We start from the raw sequence: 13,437 nt of genomic DNA, 5'->3' as shown, positions 1-13,437 counted from the left end.
CTGCGGACACACTCACCTGCAGCTTCCCCTCTGCTGCATGTATCTGGTTTCTTCTGTTCCATTCTCACACAGTTCGTCAGGTCTTTATTATGTGACTTTATGTGCTTTTTTTTTATTTATGTCAAGCGACTTGAAATGTAGTATAATACTTGTGATACATATGAGGCTAGACTACTTAGGTGAAACTAAAATTACAGGTCAAAAAATAAAAATAATAAAAAACAGTAACGAGAGTAAATATATTTGTATGACTTCCACCCCCCCAAGGACCATGTTTGATTAAAATAATTTAAATAATGACAATCAATATTCCATAAACAGATATCAAGTATTATTTGAGATAACTGAAATTTCTTCTGGGCAAATTCTGAAACTGGTATTAGTAAGCTATTAGACAAAGTATTGCAAAATAATCATCAAACTTGATGTTGTGATTTCATACATGACTGTGATACTGTGACATGGTACCACCATAATTAAAAACTAAATATTAATTTTTTTAAGTCATCCTTGCTTTTATTTAATTTGTGCATTTCACTACCCGAAATTTCCAAGCGAGCCAATCGAGTAATCTTTAAGATTATTTGATTTCCTTGTGGAATAAGACTAAACCATCATGCTTTATGAAGAAAACACAATCAAGTATCTTGTTTTATTTCTTATGTATTGATACAAACTATGAAGAGCACAGATTCTCAAACAAGGCTCCCCACTGTACTGTAAATGGATTTTTGTTGAAACTTATAATAGAACTTGGTTGTCACATTACTTGAGAAATCTAACTGTTAAAAGGTTCAGGTATTTTTAATGTTCTGTTAGAACCCCATAGGGCCCTTTTTAAGGATGTGGTACTTTCCAATTTCAGTGTAAAGCACTGTAAGCATAGCCCAATTCCACATACTCTGAATCTAATACTGTATTACAGGGTTGGGGTCGATGCAGGATGCCTTGGAGTAAAAACACACAAAAAAGGAACCAGTATTACAGAATGAGTCCAAATAAAACAGAGTACAAATTAAAAACACAAAATATATTTTTTTCTATGTTTTAAGCTCTCAGTGAAATTGACCCCAAACTTGCCTAAGCCATCAGTCTTTATAAAGTACACTGTTTCCAGGGATTTGAAAAAGATATTTGAACGACCTTAGCCAGCTCTTATATAATGTTGTTTGTAGGTCCCGAGGCTGTCTGTTTTGTAAAAAAAAAAAACTCATTTTTACCTGTTGGCTTTTTATGCTGTTGTTTCTGTATAAATGTTCAGTTGTTCAGTGCATGTTGTAACTTTGGCGTTGTGACTGGTTGTGATTCACACAGAGCCAGTACTTGTCACGTAAAAAAAAAAAAGTGTCTCAATGTCCGAAGATATTTCTATTTCTTAAGACAAGCAACATTTCCCTTGGATGACTAAAATGAAATAAATCAAATCACTTTACATTTTGATTAGGGATTTCTGACTTTCATTTTACTGGTAATTTGCAGTCGTTGATACAAACCGAAAAAGGAATATGTAATATGAAAGCTTTTGTTGAGCAGTAAGGACAATACATGTATTATATTATGATTAATAGATAGGATTGTCACTGGCACGAATTCAGCTGCAGTAATCAAATGTTTACATGCACTGATCTGGAGAAGACGGTACAACGGAGCATTGTGTTGTGGCCAGTATTTCATTTTCTGGCAGATTGTTCTTCAAACACAAGTCGACACATGTAGAGGAGGAGGTTAGATGAAGAGGAAGCTGTGGGCTGTTGGGCAGGAACAGGCCTCCAGCCTCCCCACACGCCTCCACACACCCCTGCATCGAGGGTTTCCCACCGCCTGCCACTGGAGAGACTGTCTTCTGTAGGAATCATGGAGGGAGGAAGGGGTTAGTGGTCACCAGATTTCTCTTTAAAGCCAAGAGATAAACAACGTTGCCCTCTAGTGGTAGTCCTCATTGTTACCAATCAGATCTAGGAGATCCATCACAACAGATCCACGTATCGGTAATCTATCCACAATTGCACCTCTTAAAATGCCGACACAGGTAGAACCAGTGTTATGCAAACAAGAAGTGTGCAAATACTGAGACGTTCTGTCTACGAGGTGCCACAATGTGTGTCCTTGAGATCTGGGTTCAAGTTAGGTTGAATTTGATTTGGAATTAAATGTTCCCTGTGGAGTGTTTGACCTCCAGTAACGCTACGGAGCAGGTGAGTATTTATCACACACATGCACTCCATACACATTAATGCCAATGGTGTCCCATGAACTAATCTATCTATCACAAATCTACTGGTGGTGGTAATTCTGCAATATATGCAGCGATGCGGAAATAAAATAAGAAGACTTCCTCCTGGGATACATGGGTTAAAACAATGGAAAATCAGCTTTGCAAATATTTTATGAGGAAGGAAGTGCATTTCTCACTTTTGTGACACGTAATGTGTATTGGTGAGACACACTGAATGTAAACATAACCTTTGTTCGGTTACAAGAAAACGCCACTGAGCACCTTTACGTTATGACTATAAATGGACTGCTCTCCAAAATAATTTCTTATGGTGGAATCATTATTTCCGTAGCGATGCAAATACAGAAAATGTGCACTTTTTTAGTTTAGCATTTTATTGGCTAGTTATCCTACGATGAGCATATCCTTAACAGTTCAACATTCTGGGATGATTTGTTTAGTTTGTGGAGGGTTATGGGAGAAGATCTAATTTCATGGTTGAATAATCCTTCGGCTGGGCTTTAAAAAAAAATCTCTTCTGGTCATTAACATTTCCTGAAGAACACAAACTTAAATTTGTGAGGCTTTATGAATGACAAAATGTGAGCTTACATTTTTTAATTAGAATTTAAATTGCCTTATTCTTTAATTGTTTAATCATGGTGGAACAAAATGTGTGACAATGTTTTCTTGCAGGTAACATTCTCATAAGCTTAGGCGTTCTCAGTCCTTTACCTGCCCTCATCATTTTCCTCTCCGTCTCCGGCACAATACATCTGTCCAGCAGCGAGAGCTGGTGGCTGGCACTCCACACACACAAGGTGCCCCTCCCTCAGGTGCTGCATTCACTGGGTGTGTCGGCCCCAACTCTGCTGGCATCCTTCAGTCAGAGAGGTCAACTGAAACTGGACACAATACCTATTTTACATAAACACAAACAAAATTCTGAGTAAATACATATTGACAATATGAGAACATACAAAGGCCAAAAAACACTATGAACTTGTTACCCTATAATGTCGCTGCGATCGGGGATGTCTCTTTTCTTCCTGGCGTTGCCATAGCCACCCGTGATAATCAGTGCTGGGACTGCAGAGGGAGATACTATAATGAGAACATCACATGCCACCAGTGTTGGGAGTAACGCGTTACTAATTCCACTACTTTTAGCGGTAACGAGCAAGTAAAGAAGTATTTTTTTTAACTTAACTAACGCAGTTACAATTACTGAAATGTAAATGAGTTCGTTACTCGCTTTTGTGAAAAATGAACACTTGCAGACAAGAAGACAAGCTAGGCCTACTTTAGCTGCTTCTGATCCGACATCGCAGGACCTTGGTGGCGCAATGATATTGTAACGTCTCGGACGTTATGGACTGATGACACGGAGACGGGACGACGTTATTAATCCTCACTTTATTGGGCATCCACCAACACAGTGTGTTTACATGATGCGGATTTACATGTAGTTACAGACAGCGTGCTCCTCTCGGCTCAGCAGCTCGAACGTCAACAACAACGGTTCCCGTCAACCAACCATAACTCCCGTTTTCCGGCAGGTTAACCCCGCCTCCCCTCTACTCTGCCAATCACAGGCACGCCCCCTCGACCAGCATGTACGGTGCCACACTGTGATTGACAGCCACTTCACAGGGTCGCTACAATATACACCAATCGAATCAATCAATGAGCATAAAACCACATCACGGCCGACAGTGCGGATAGCACGAGCTTTCTCTCCTGGAAGTATGGACATTACTTTTCGCTCGTCGAAATTAAAGACAAAAATGTAGTGGCGAGTTGTAAGTTACGTTGGCTGCGTGACCAGGAGAGGAAGGACCTTGTAAAAGCAAGTCTAGTAGCAGAATGCAGAACATATGTCCAAGAGCAGGATGAGCACCCTGGGGAAACCCCAACAACACAGCGCCGGCCATCTACCAAAGAGGATGAATTCTTTAGCTTTGATGAGAGTGAGGAGGATGCCTATGTCTCTGTTGAAAATGAAGTAGCTGATTACTTTAAATCAGGAGCCACAGGGATGGACGCTCTGAATCAGTTTCCCATAATAAAGAACGTATCACTTAAATATAATGCAGCCACTCCATCCAGTGCCCCAGTGGAAAGACTCTTTAGCCTTGGGAACCTGATTCTCTCTCCAAAGAGGAATAGGCTGTCAGATCAAAAGTTTGAGAAGCTTCTCCTCGACGTACAATAACTGGTTTGAGAGCTAGCAATGTTGTGGCTACTGGTCAGAGGTGAGAGATGAGACTTGTTAGCCCATTTTAACGTTTGTTGAGAATCTCATCTCTTATCTATATTTAGCTTTGCCTTATGAGGCATTTTTGTTAAAACATTTTGTTAACCTTTTGTACTACTGCTTGATTTGAAGGCCTGTTGCCCTGTTGATTGCAATAAATAGGTCTACAAAATATGTTTATTGTGTTTGACTGTTCAGTACTGTTCATTACATTAAAAAAGCAGACATAAAAGTAACTTAAGTTACTTTCCCTAGTAACTAATTACTTTTGATATACAGTAACTAGTAAAGTAATTAAATTACTTTTAAAAGAAGTAACTAGTAACTGTAACTAATTTTCAGTAACTTGCCCAACACTGCATGCGATCATATGCTGCAATACTAATACATTTAAAATGAGCATGGGAGTAAGATTCTCTGGTGTGAAACAGCCTGGGAAGCTGAAAGAAACAGATTTACTCATGTGCTTCATCAGATGGTGTTAAGTGATACTGCTTGTACTACTACAGATGTCTTAAGACCCCATGCATCCATATCCCCATCACTCTTTTACATCAAAACAGCCATCATAACAACATGTGCTGTACCTTGTCAATAGAATAGGTATTCGAATATAATGGGTTGTCCAAATCTGAGTCTTACTAAGTGGTACCACTGCAGCATAAATTATTATGACACATATTAATTAAATGACTGCACATGTAGAATTATCAGAATGTTTGTATTCCCTGAGGCTATATTTCTACAATAACACTGCTGAGAGATATCTGGCAACAAGGCAGTGATATATACAAAATGTCCCTTTTTTTTGCATGTGACTCAGAATCAGATGTGTAATGCTCTGTCTTCCTAATTATTAGTACGTGTATGGTTTTCAGGATGATTAGATGTTCATTAATGTGCCTTTTACAGGTCAGTTAACATGTAAGAGGGACTTTCTTACATCGCAGTCCTGTTCCAGCTATTAACTTCAGATGTGATATGGCTTAATGACCCTTTTGAATAACCTGACCAAACAAAGCCATATTTAGTGCGTCAGAGAACAATGTGATGATCATACAGATGTGCGGAAGGATCCAAGTCGATTGTTGCTCACCAAGTGGGTTGTGGCAGTTCCCTTGCTGGGACCAGTACTCTGCACAGCCGGCCTGCTCCTCCAGATTGGGACAGCGTCTCCCTGCGTTGAGTGGCTCCTGCAGGATCGTCCTGCTCCTCCTGCGGACTGTGGCCCTGCAGGGCTCAGCACAGCCTGACCACTCGGTCCACTCACTACGCAGGCCAGCGCTGAAGCGGAACCAATCAGAACATTTTAGCTACATTGGAGAACTCTAGTAGGCTAAATATGATAGTCTCACCATTAACATTGTTCAAAGCCACAGAGTTCCACAGCAAATTTGGCTTTTAATAAAAAATATTAATATCATTTAAAAAACTTAGCTGTATCAGTTTGGTTAGAGCTATGTTTCTCCTGGTAGGCCAAATGATGAAGACTATGTTATTGAGAATTCAAAACAAATATCATCACACTGTTCTGTAATATATTTACATTAAATTTAATATTTGATAAAGAGAAGTTTTCTTGTCAGCACGAACCCACCTGGGCAGGCCGTCTCATAGTCGTGGCAGCAGTCCAGAGTGGAGACGCAGGCTTGGTCGCAGTAGCAGGGGCCATAGAACCGATCAGACCTCCATCCTTTGCTGATGCATGAGGGGTCCCGGCCGGTGCAGCACAGACCGGTTTCCCGACAGCCCGACTGACACGGACCGGCAAGGAAGAAAGAGACCCTGAGACAAACCAAGGCGACGGACCTGCTCCTCCCCACTGTCATCATGCACCACAGGCACTCCAACTCCTTTAATGGGCTCTGTTATAACAATGTAATGGATGGAGCAGTGATCCCAATCTGAAGTTATTCACCAGTAGAGTATTTAAGGTTGGAGTGCTTACAAGTGTTAATATTAACTCACACCTGTCATTTGTGATCGGTCCGGTCAGTAATGCGACCAACAGGAGGTGGTGGCCGATGAGTTGGAAGTTATTGTGTCAACTCTGTATCTCTTAAAGGAACAGTTCACCGCTGTAGTACAAGTTAAGTGTTAGACTGGACTAGAAACAGATTAATTATGCAAGCTTTAGATTGCACATGACTTAATTATGATCTAAATTATGATTATTACAATCACAGGATTGTATGGTTAATGTGCTGTACCTAACCTAATGCATTGCATGATCTTGTCAAAGCATCCAACACGATCATTGTTCACTGTATTTTAATTTCCAGTATAGTTTGTCGTGCATTACAAGATATTAAGCATTAGCCTGCCTGCATTAAATTAAGAAAACACTAATTACTGGGACTGAGTTATAGAAACAGAGTAAAAACTAAGACCCCCAACCACACACACACACACCGGGAGGCAGTTGCATGGCATTTCACATGTTTCTAAAGAAACCATCAGTAAAATATATAGAAAAATCTACCGTTACTTGAAAAACCACAGAAAATAAGTCTGTCTGCTAAAATTCTCTCTTTCTCTCTCTGCCTGTTGGCAGGGCAGTCATGCAGCTTCCCAGGACAACGTGTGCCTCAACATGTGAAAACAGTGGATTAATGAAACTCCTGTGGCCGAGGTTATTCATGCAAAAAGAATAACAATGTGGACAGTGCAGGCTTGCACTGGAACTATAAAATTACCAGTAGCCGTCTACTGTGTGTGTCCAGGGAGAAGATGGGAACAGAAAGAGGGGTGAGCTGAAAGAAGCACCACAAACTCAAGTTTAGGACTTGAGGGGAACATATATAGACACAGTGAACAAGCGTTACCAGGAAAGTTGTGGAGCTGTTTCCCGATGTGTGGCCCTGCCCCCATCTTACAAAACAGTAGAAAATACAGTCAAAGATTGTCATGGCATATGCAATAGGAAAACTGTAATTGCATGCTAGTGCATGCCAAGGCGCAAACTTTGATTGGATCTTTGCTGCCATTTCCAAGTGTTGCTAAATAACTCATAATAGGGCAACATTCTTGGCAGTGTATGAACTAAAATCATTTTACAGCCCTGGCCTATATCTGTAAATAAATTCTGCCCTCTCCACAAAAAAACTATACGTATATATATATGGAGGTGGTCATTGTTGTCAGGCCGGGATTCCAATAAGGACTCAAAAGCTGAGGCGTCAGTGAGCAGACTTTATTAATGCAAACAAAACCCTCCTAAGAGGTGGAGGCTAAACAAAGTACTAAGAAACAAAAAGGCTGGACAAGGAAAACTACAACAAAAATCGCTCTTTCGAGGTAGGTTCACACTTACGAAAAGACTCGGCGTCTATGAACATGGCTTTGGTTCTGGCTTCGGTGATCAGACATGAGACGAAACACTTTGGCACAGGACAGAGGGAAGACGCAGACTATAAGCACATGAGGGTAATGGGGAACAGGTGGAAACAATCAGGGATCAGGGGAAACAATCAGACCGGTGACACATGAGGAAGGGCAAGTGACCTGAAACGAGAGGAGAGTTAGACTTCAAAATAAAACAGGAAGTTACGAGACAAAAACCCAAGATAAGACAAGCTTCACCGCGGTGTGACAATTGTGTTGTATTAGCTCTCTCAACTCGAGCAAATGGATCATGTGACAACACCGGGAGTAAACAAGGCTGGCAGTGTTCACCAAAAATAAAAGCATGCCAATAAGGCACTAAATTTAACACATATTCATTCTCATTTTATTACTTATCTAGTATTACTTAAAATACCAATACGTAAATACATAACACATTTAGGGAAATTATATAACATATGCATTAGTTCTATAGTTGAGGCTGAATTGTTAAACTGCATTGAGATCCTCCCACAATGTGTGGGAACTTGTGGATGCAGTAGTAGATAGTAATGGGGTCTTGATTTAATAGATAAATCTGAAACATCACCAAATTGTCCCATTTAATATCTACCCCTCAATGTGAGAGTGCACAGTTTCTGTCTAAACTGAGAAGCCAGAGAGATAACCTAAGGGGTTTGCGTACACATGCAGATATTTATATTTAAATAAATGTGCACGTTTTTCACATAGTTAAGTGTCTTTTAGGATTTAGAAATGTTGAATTTCACGTCTACAGGATGTGCAAGCCGTGAACTTGTTATTAATAATGTGCTTTAGGAATCTTTAACTCTTTAACTCTTTAACTTTAATGTGTGATGCCTTCTGGCACATGCTATTTGTCTCAGTAAAGCTTTAAAAAACATACATTCACAACTGGGATCAACAGTGATTTCATCAGGAGCTCAAGGTATTTCCTCTAATCTGAGAGGAGAGTGTTTAAATAAACCATGGATGGAGCCTGAGGGTCACAGAAGAAGGGAAACACCAGCTTGGCAGTTGACATATGTTTCCCTCACACAATCTAACTTGAGTCAGGCCTGAGGAAACACACCTCCACAGATAGCAGCTGTGAAGTGTTCTCCACGGTAGGCTGCTGACCATCAGCAGGAAAGTAATCCAAAATGATTTTCCTAATGGACCTCCAGATGATGCTGCTGGATGTGATCTACTTCATCCTGCGCAACTCTGTTCGCGTCTTCCTGCGCCCGCGCACCAAGCCCATTGATGGCGAGCTGGTGCTGATCACCGGATCAGGTGGCGGCCTGGGTCGTCTCTTTGCTCAGGAATTCACCAAGCACGGGGCAGAGGTGGTGCTGTGGGACATAAACAGCAGTCCCAACGAGCAGACAGCCACGCTGGTGCGTGAGCTGGGGGGTAAGGCGCACACTTATGTGGATGTGACCAACAGGGCTGATGTGTATCGCAGTGCAGAGCTTGTGCGAAAGGACTTGGGCCGGGACGTTACGACTGGTGAACAACGCCGGAGTGGTGGCCGGGGAGCGCATGTTGGACTGTCCTGATCAGTGGCGTCCCTAGGCTAAAGCCCCGGATGTTTTTTAATTAGCCCCGAATGTTAATATAAAAAAAATTGGCACACAAGTGATTAACACCTCCAAGTCGCACGTGACGTAATTCACCCAAAACAGCAGAGTCAGGCTGGCAGCAGGCGCACGTAACAGCAAGCTGCTGTCTGAGAGTGTTTCTATATGTCAAAAAATTTCGCTGCTCCACTCATCTGCTTCATTCTTCTGGGCTAAGCCCAGCGCCGCTGCTCCCATAACGCGCATCGCTCTGCCGTGATCCGCGCACACAGGTGAGCACGCTCATTTTTGGTAAATTCGATTTAACGGTCCCAGAGTTTCGGTTTCTTTTTCGCGTGATAGCCCATGACCACCCGGTTCCAGGCATGTGCTTTTGGTCCCGGTAGCCCCAGGAATCGTCCCGCTATAGGCGTTGGAATGCCCAAAATCGATGAAACTTTGAAACGCTGTAACTCCTCAGGGAAAGGTCAGATCGACCCCAAACTTGGCACACATGTTCTGGGTGGGTAGCTGCGTCGTCAGATATTTTTTGGTAAATTCGATTTACGAAACTTTGAAACGCTGTAACTCCTCAGGGAAACGTCCGATCGACCCCAAACTTGGCACACATGTTCTGGATGGGTAGCTGCGTCGATGCACCAGGTCAGATATTTTTTGTAAATTCGATTTAAAGGTCCCAGAGTTTCGGTTTCTTTTCGCATGATAGCCCATGACCACCGGTTCCAAGCATGTGCTTTTGGTCCCAGTAGCCCAGGAATTCCGTCCCGCGTTGGAATGCCCAAAATCGACGAAACTTTGAAACGCTGTAACTCCTCAGGAAACGTCCGATCGACCCCAAACTTGGCACACATGTTCTTGGCGTCGACTCACCAGGTCAGATATTCTTTGTAAATTCGATTTAAAGGTCCCAGAGTTTCGGTTTCTTTTCGCGTGATCGCCCATGACCACCGGTTCCAGGCATGCTTTTGGTCAGTAGCCCAGGAATTGTCCGGCTATAGGCGATGGAATGCCCCAAATCGGCGAAACTTTGAAACGCTGTAACTCCTCAGGCAAAGGTCAGATCGACCCCTAGCGTGGCACACATGTACTGGGTGGGTAGCTGAGACGTCAGATATTTTTTGGTAAATTCGATTTACGAAACTTTGAAACGCTGTAACTCCTCAGGGAAACGTCCGATCGACCCCAAACTTGGCACACATGTTCTGGGTGGGTAGCTGCGTCGTCAGGTATTTTTTGGTAAATTCGATTTACGAAACTTTGAAACGCTGTAACTCCTCAGGAAACGTCCGATCGACCCCAAACTTGGCACACATGTTCTGGGTGGGTAGCTGCGTCGACTCACCAGGTCAGATATTTTTTGGTAAATTCGATTTAAAGGTCCCAGAGTTTCGGTTTCTTTTTCGCGTGATAGCCCATGACCACCCGGTTCCAGGCATGTGCTTTTGGTCCCGGTAGCCCCAGGAATCGTCCCGCTATAGGCGTTGGAATGGCCAAAATCGACGAAACTTTGAAACGCTGTAACTCCTCAGGGAAACGTCCGATCGACCCCAAACTTGGCACACATGTTCTGGGTGGGTAGCTGCGTCGTCAGATATTTTTGGTAAATTCGATTTACGAAACTTTGAAACGCTGTAACTCCTCAGGAAACGTCCGATCGACCCCAAACTTGGCACACATGTTCTGGGTGGTAGCGTCGTCAGATATTTTTGGTAAATCGAAACTTTGAAACGCTGTAACTCCTCAGGAAACGTCCGATCGACCCCAAACTTGGCACACATGTTCTGGGTGGGTAGCTGCGTCGTCAGATATTTTTGGTAAATTCGATTTACGAAACTTTGAAACGCTGTAACTCCTCAGGGAAACGTCCGATCGACCCCAAACTTGGCACACATGTTCTGGGTGGGTAGCTGCGTCGTCAGATATTTTTTGGTAAATTCGATTTACGAAACTTTGAAACGCTGTAACTCCTCAGGGAAACGTCCGATCGACCCCAAACTTGGCACACATGTTCTGGGTGGGTAGCTGCGTCGATGCACCAGGTCAGATATTTTTTGTAAATTCGATTTAAAGGTCCCAGAGTTTCGGTTTCTTTTTCGCGTGATAGCCCATGACCACCCGGTTCCAAGCATGTGCTTTTGGTCCCGGTAGCCCCAGGAATTGTCCCGCTATAGGCGTTGGAATGCCCAAAATCGACGAAACTTTGAAACGCTGTAACTCCTCAGGGAAACGTCCGATCGACCCCAAACTTGGCACACATGTTCTGGGTGGGTAGCTGCGTCGTCAGATATTTTTTGGTAAATTCGATTTACGAAACTTTGAAACGCTGTAACTCCTCAGGGAAACGTCCGATCGACCCCAAACTTGGCACACATGTTCTGGGTGGGTAGCTGCGTCGTCAGATATTTTTTGGTAAATTCGATTTACGAAACTTTGAAACGCTGTAACTCCTCAGGGAAACGTCCGATCGACCCCAAACTTGGCACACATGTTCTGGGTGGGTAGCTGCGTCGATGCACCAGGTCAGATATTTTTTGTAAATTCGATTTAAAGGTCCCAGAGTTTCGGTTTCTTTTCGCATGATAGCCCATGAGCTTTTGGTCCCGGTAGCCCCAGGAATCGTCCCGCTATAGGCGTGTGAATGCCCAAAATCGACAAAACTTTGAAACGCTGTAACTCCTCAGGGAAAGGTCCGATCGACCCCAAACTTGGCACACATGTTCTGGGTAGGTAGCTGCGTCAGATATTTTTTGGTAAATTCGATTTACGAAACTTTGAAACGCTGTAACTCCTCAGGGAAACATCCGATCGACCCCAAACTTGGCACACATGTTCTGGGTGGGTAGCTGCGTCGTCAGATATTTTTTGGTAAATTCGATTTACGAAACTTTGAAACGCTGTAACTCCTCAGGAAACGTCCGATCGACCCCAAACTTGGCACACATGTTCTGGGTGGGTAGCTGCGTCGACTCACCAGGTCAGATATTTTTTGGTAAATTCGATTTAAAGGTCCCAGAGTTTCGGTTTCTTTTTTCGTGATAGCCCATGACCACCCGGTTCCAGGCATGTGCTTTTGGTCCCTAGCCCCAGGAATCGTCCCGCTATAGGCGTTGGAATGCCCAAAATCGACGAAACTTTGAAACGCTGTAACTCCTCAGGGAAAGGTCCGATCGACCCCAAACTTGGCACACATGTTCTGGGTGGGTAGCTGCGTCGTCAGATATTTTTGGTAAATTCGATTTACGAAACTTTGAAACGCTGTAACTCCTCAGGGAAACGTCCGATCGACCCCAAACTTGGCACACATGTTCTGGGTGGGTAGCTGCGTCGTCAGATATTTTTTGGTAAATTCGATTTACGAAACTTTGAAACGCTGTAACTCCTCAGGGAAACGTCCGATCGACCCCAAACTTGGCACACATGTTCTGGGTGGGTAGCTGCGTCGATGCACCAGGTCAGATATTTTTTGTAAATTCGATGTAAAGGTCCCAGAGTTTCGGTTTCTTTTTCGCGTGATAGCCCATGACCACCCGGTTCCAGGCATGTGCTTTTGGTCCCGGTAGCCCCAGGAATCGTCCCGCTATAGGCGTTGGAATGCCCAAAATCGACGAAACTTTGAAACGCTGTAACTCCTCAGGAAAGGTCCGATCGACCCCAAACTTGGCACACATGTTCTGGGTGGGTAGCTGCGTCGTCAGATATTTTTTGGTAAATTCGATTTACGAAACTTTGAAACGCTGTAACTCCTCAGGGAAACGTCCGATCGACCCCAAACTTGGCACACATGTTCTGGGTGGGTAGCTGCGTCGTCAGATATTTTTTGGTAAATTCGATTTACGAAACTTTGAAACGCTGTAACTCCTCAGGGAACGTCCGATCGACCCCAAACTTGGCACACATGTTCTGGGTGGGTAGCTGCGTCGTCAGATTTTTTTGGTAAATTCGATTTACGAAACTTTGAAACGCTGTAACTCCTCAGGAAACGTCCGATCGACCCCAAACTTGGCACACATGTTCTGGGTGGGTAGCTGCGTCGTCAG

At 43.3% G+C, this 13,437-nt stretch overlaps 1 protein-coding gene across 1 annotated transcript; it reads right to left on the bottom strand.

Moving 5' to 3' along the window:
- Window positions 1-1,725: 1,725 nt before the first annotated feature.
- si:dkey-7k24.5 (somatomedin-B and thrombospondin type-1 domain-containing protein) lies at window positions 1,726-6,304 on the bottom strand. Its single transcript, XM_056438018.1, is given in 5 exon segments — window positions 1,726-1,843; window positions 2,951-3,133; window positions 3,226-3,304; window positions 5,569-5,756; window positions 6,066-6,304. Coding segments are annotated over 5 exon segments (807 nt in total).
- Between the last annotated feature and the right edge of the window lie 7,133 nt (window positions 6,305-13,437).

Source organism: Pseudoliparis swirei, chromosome 18 (genome assembly GCF_029220125.1).
Source record: "Pseudoliparis swirei isolate HS2019 ecotype Mariana Trench chromosome 18, NWPU_hadal_v1, whole genome shotgun sequence".
Classification (NCBI taxonomy): Eukaryota; Metazoa; Chordata; class Actinopteri; order Perciformes; family Liparidae; genus Pseudoliparis; species Pseudoliparis swirei.
The sequence above is the reverse complement of the archived record's forward strand: the minus strand, read 5'-3'. Positions and strand labels throughout refer to the sequence as shown.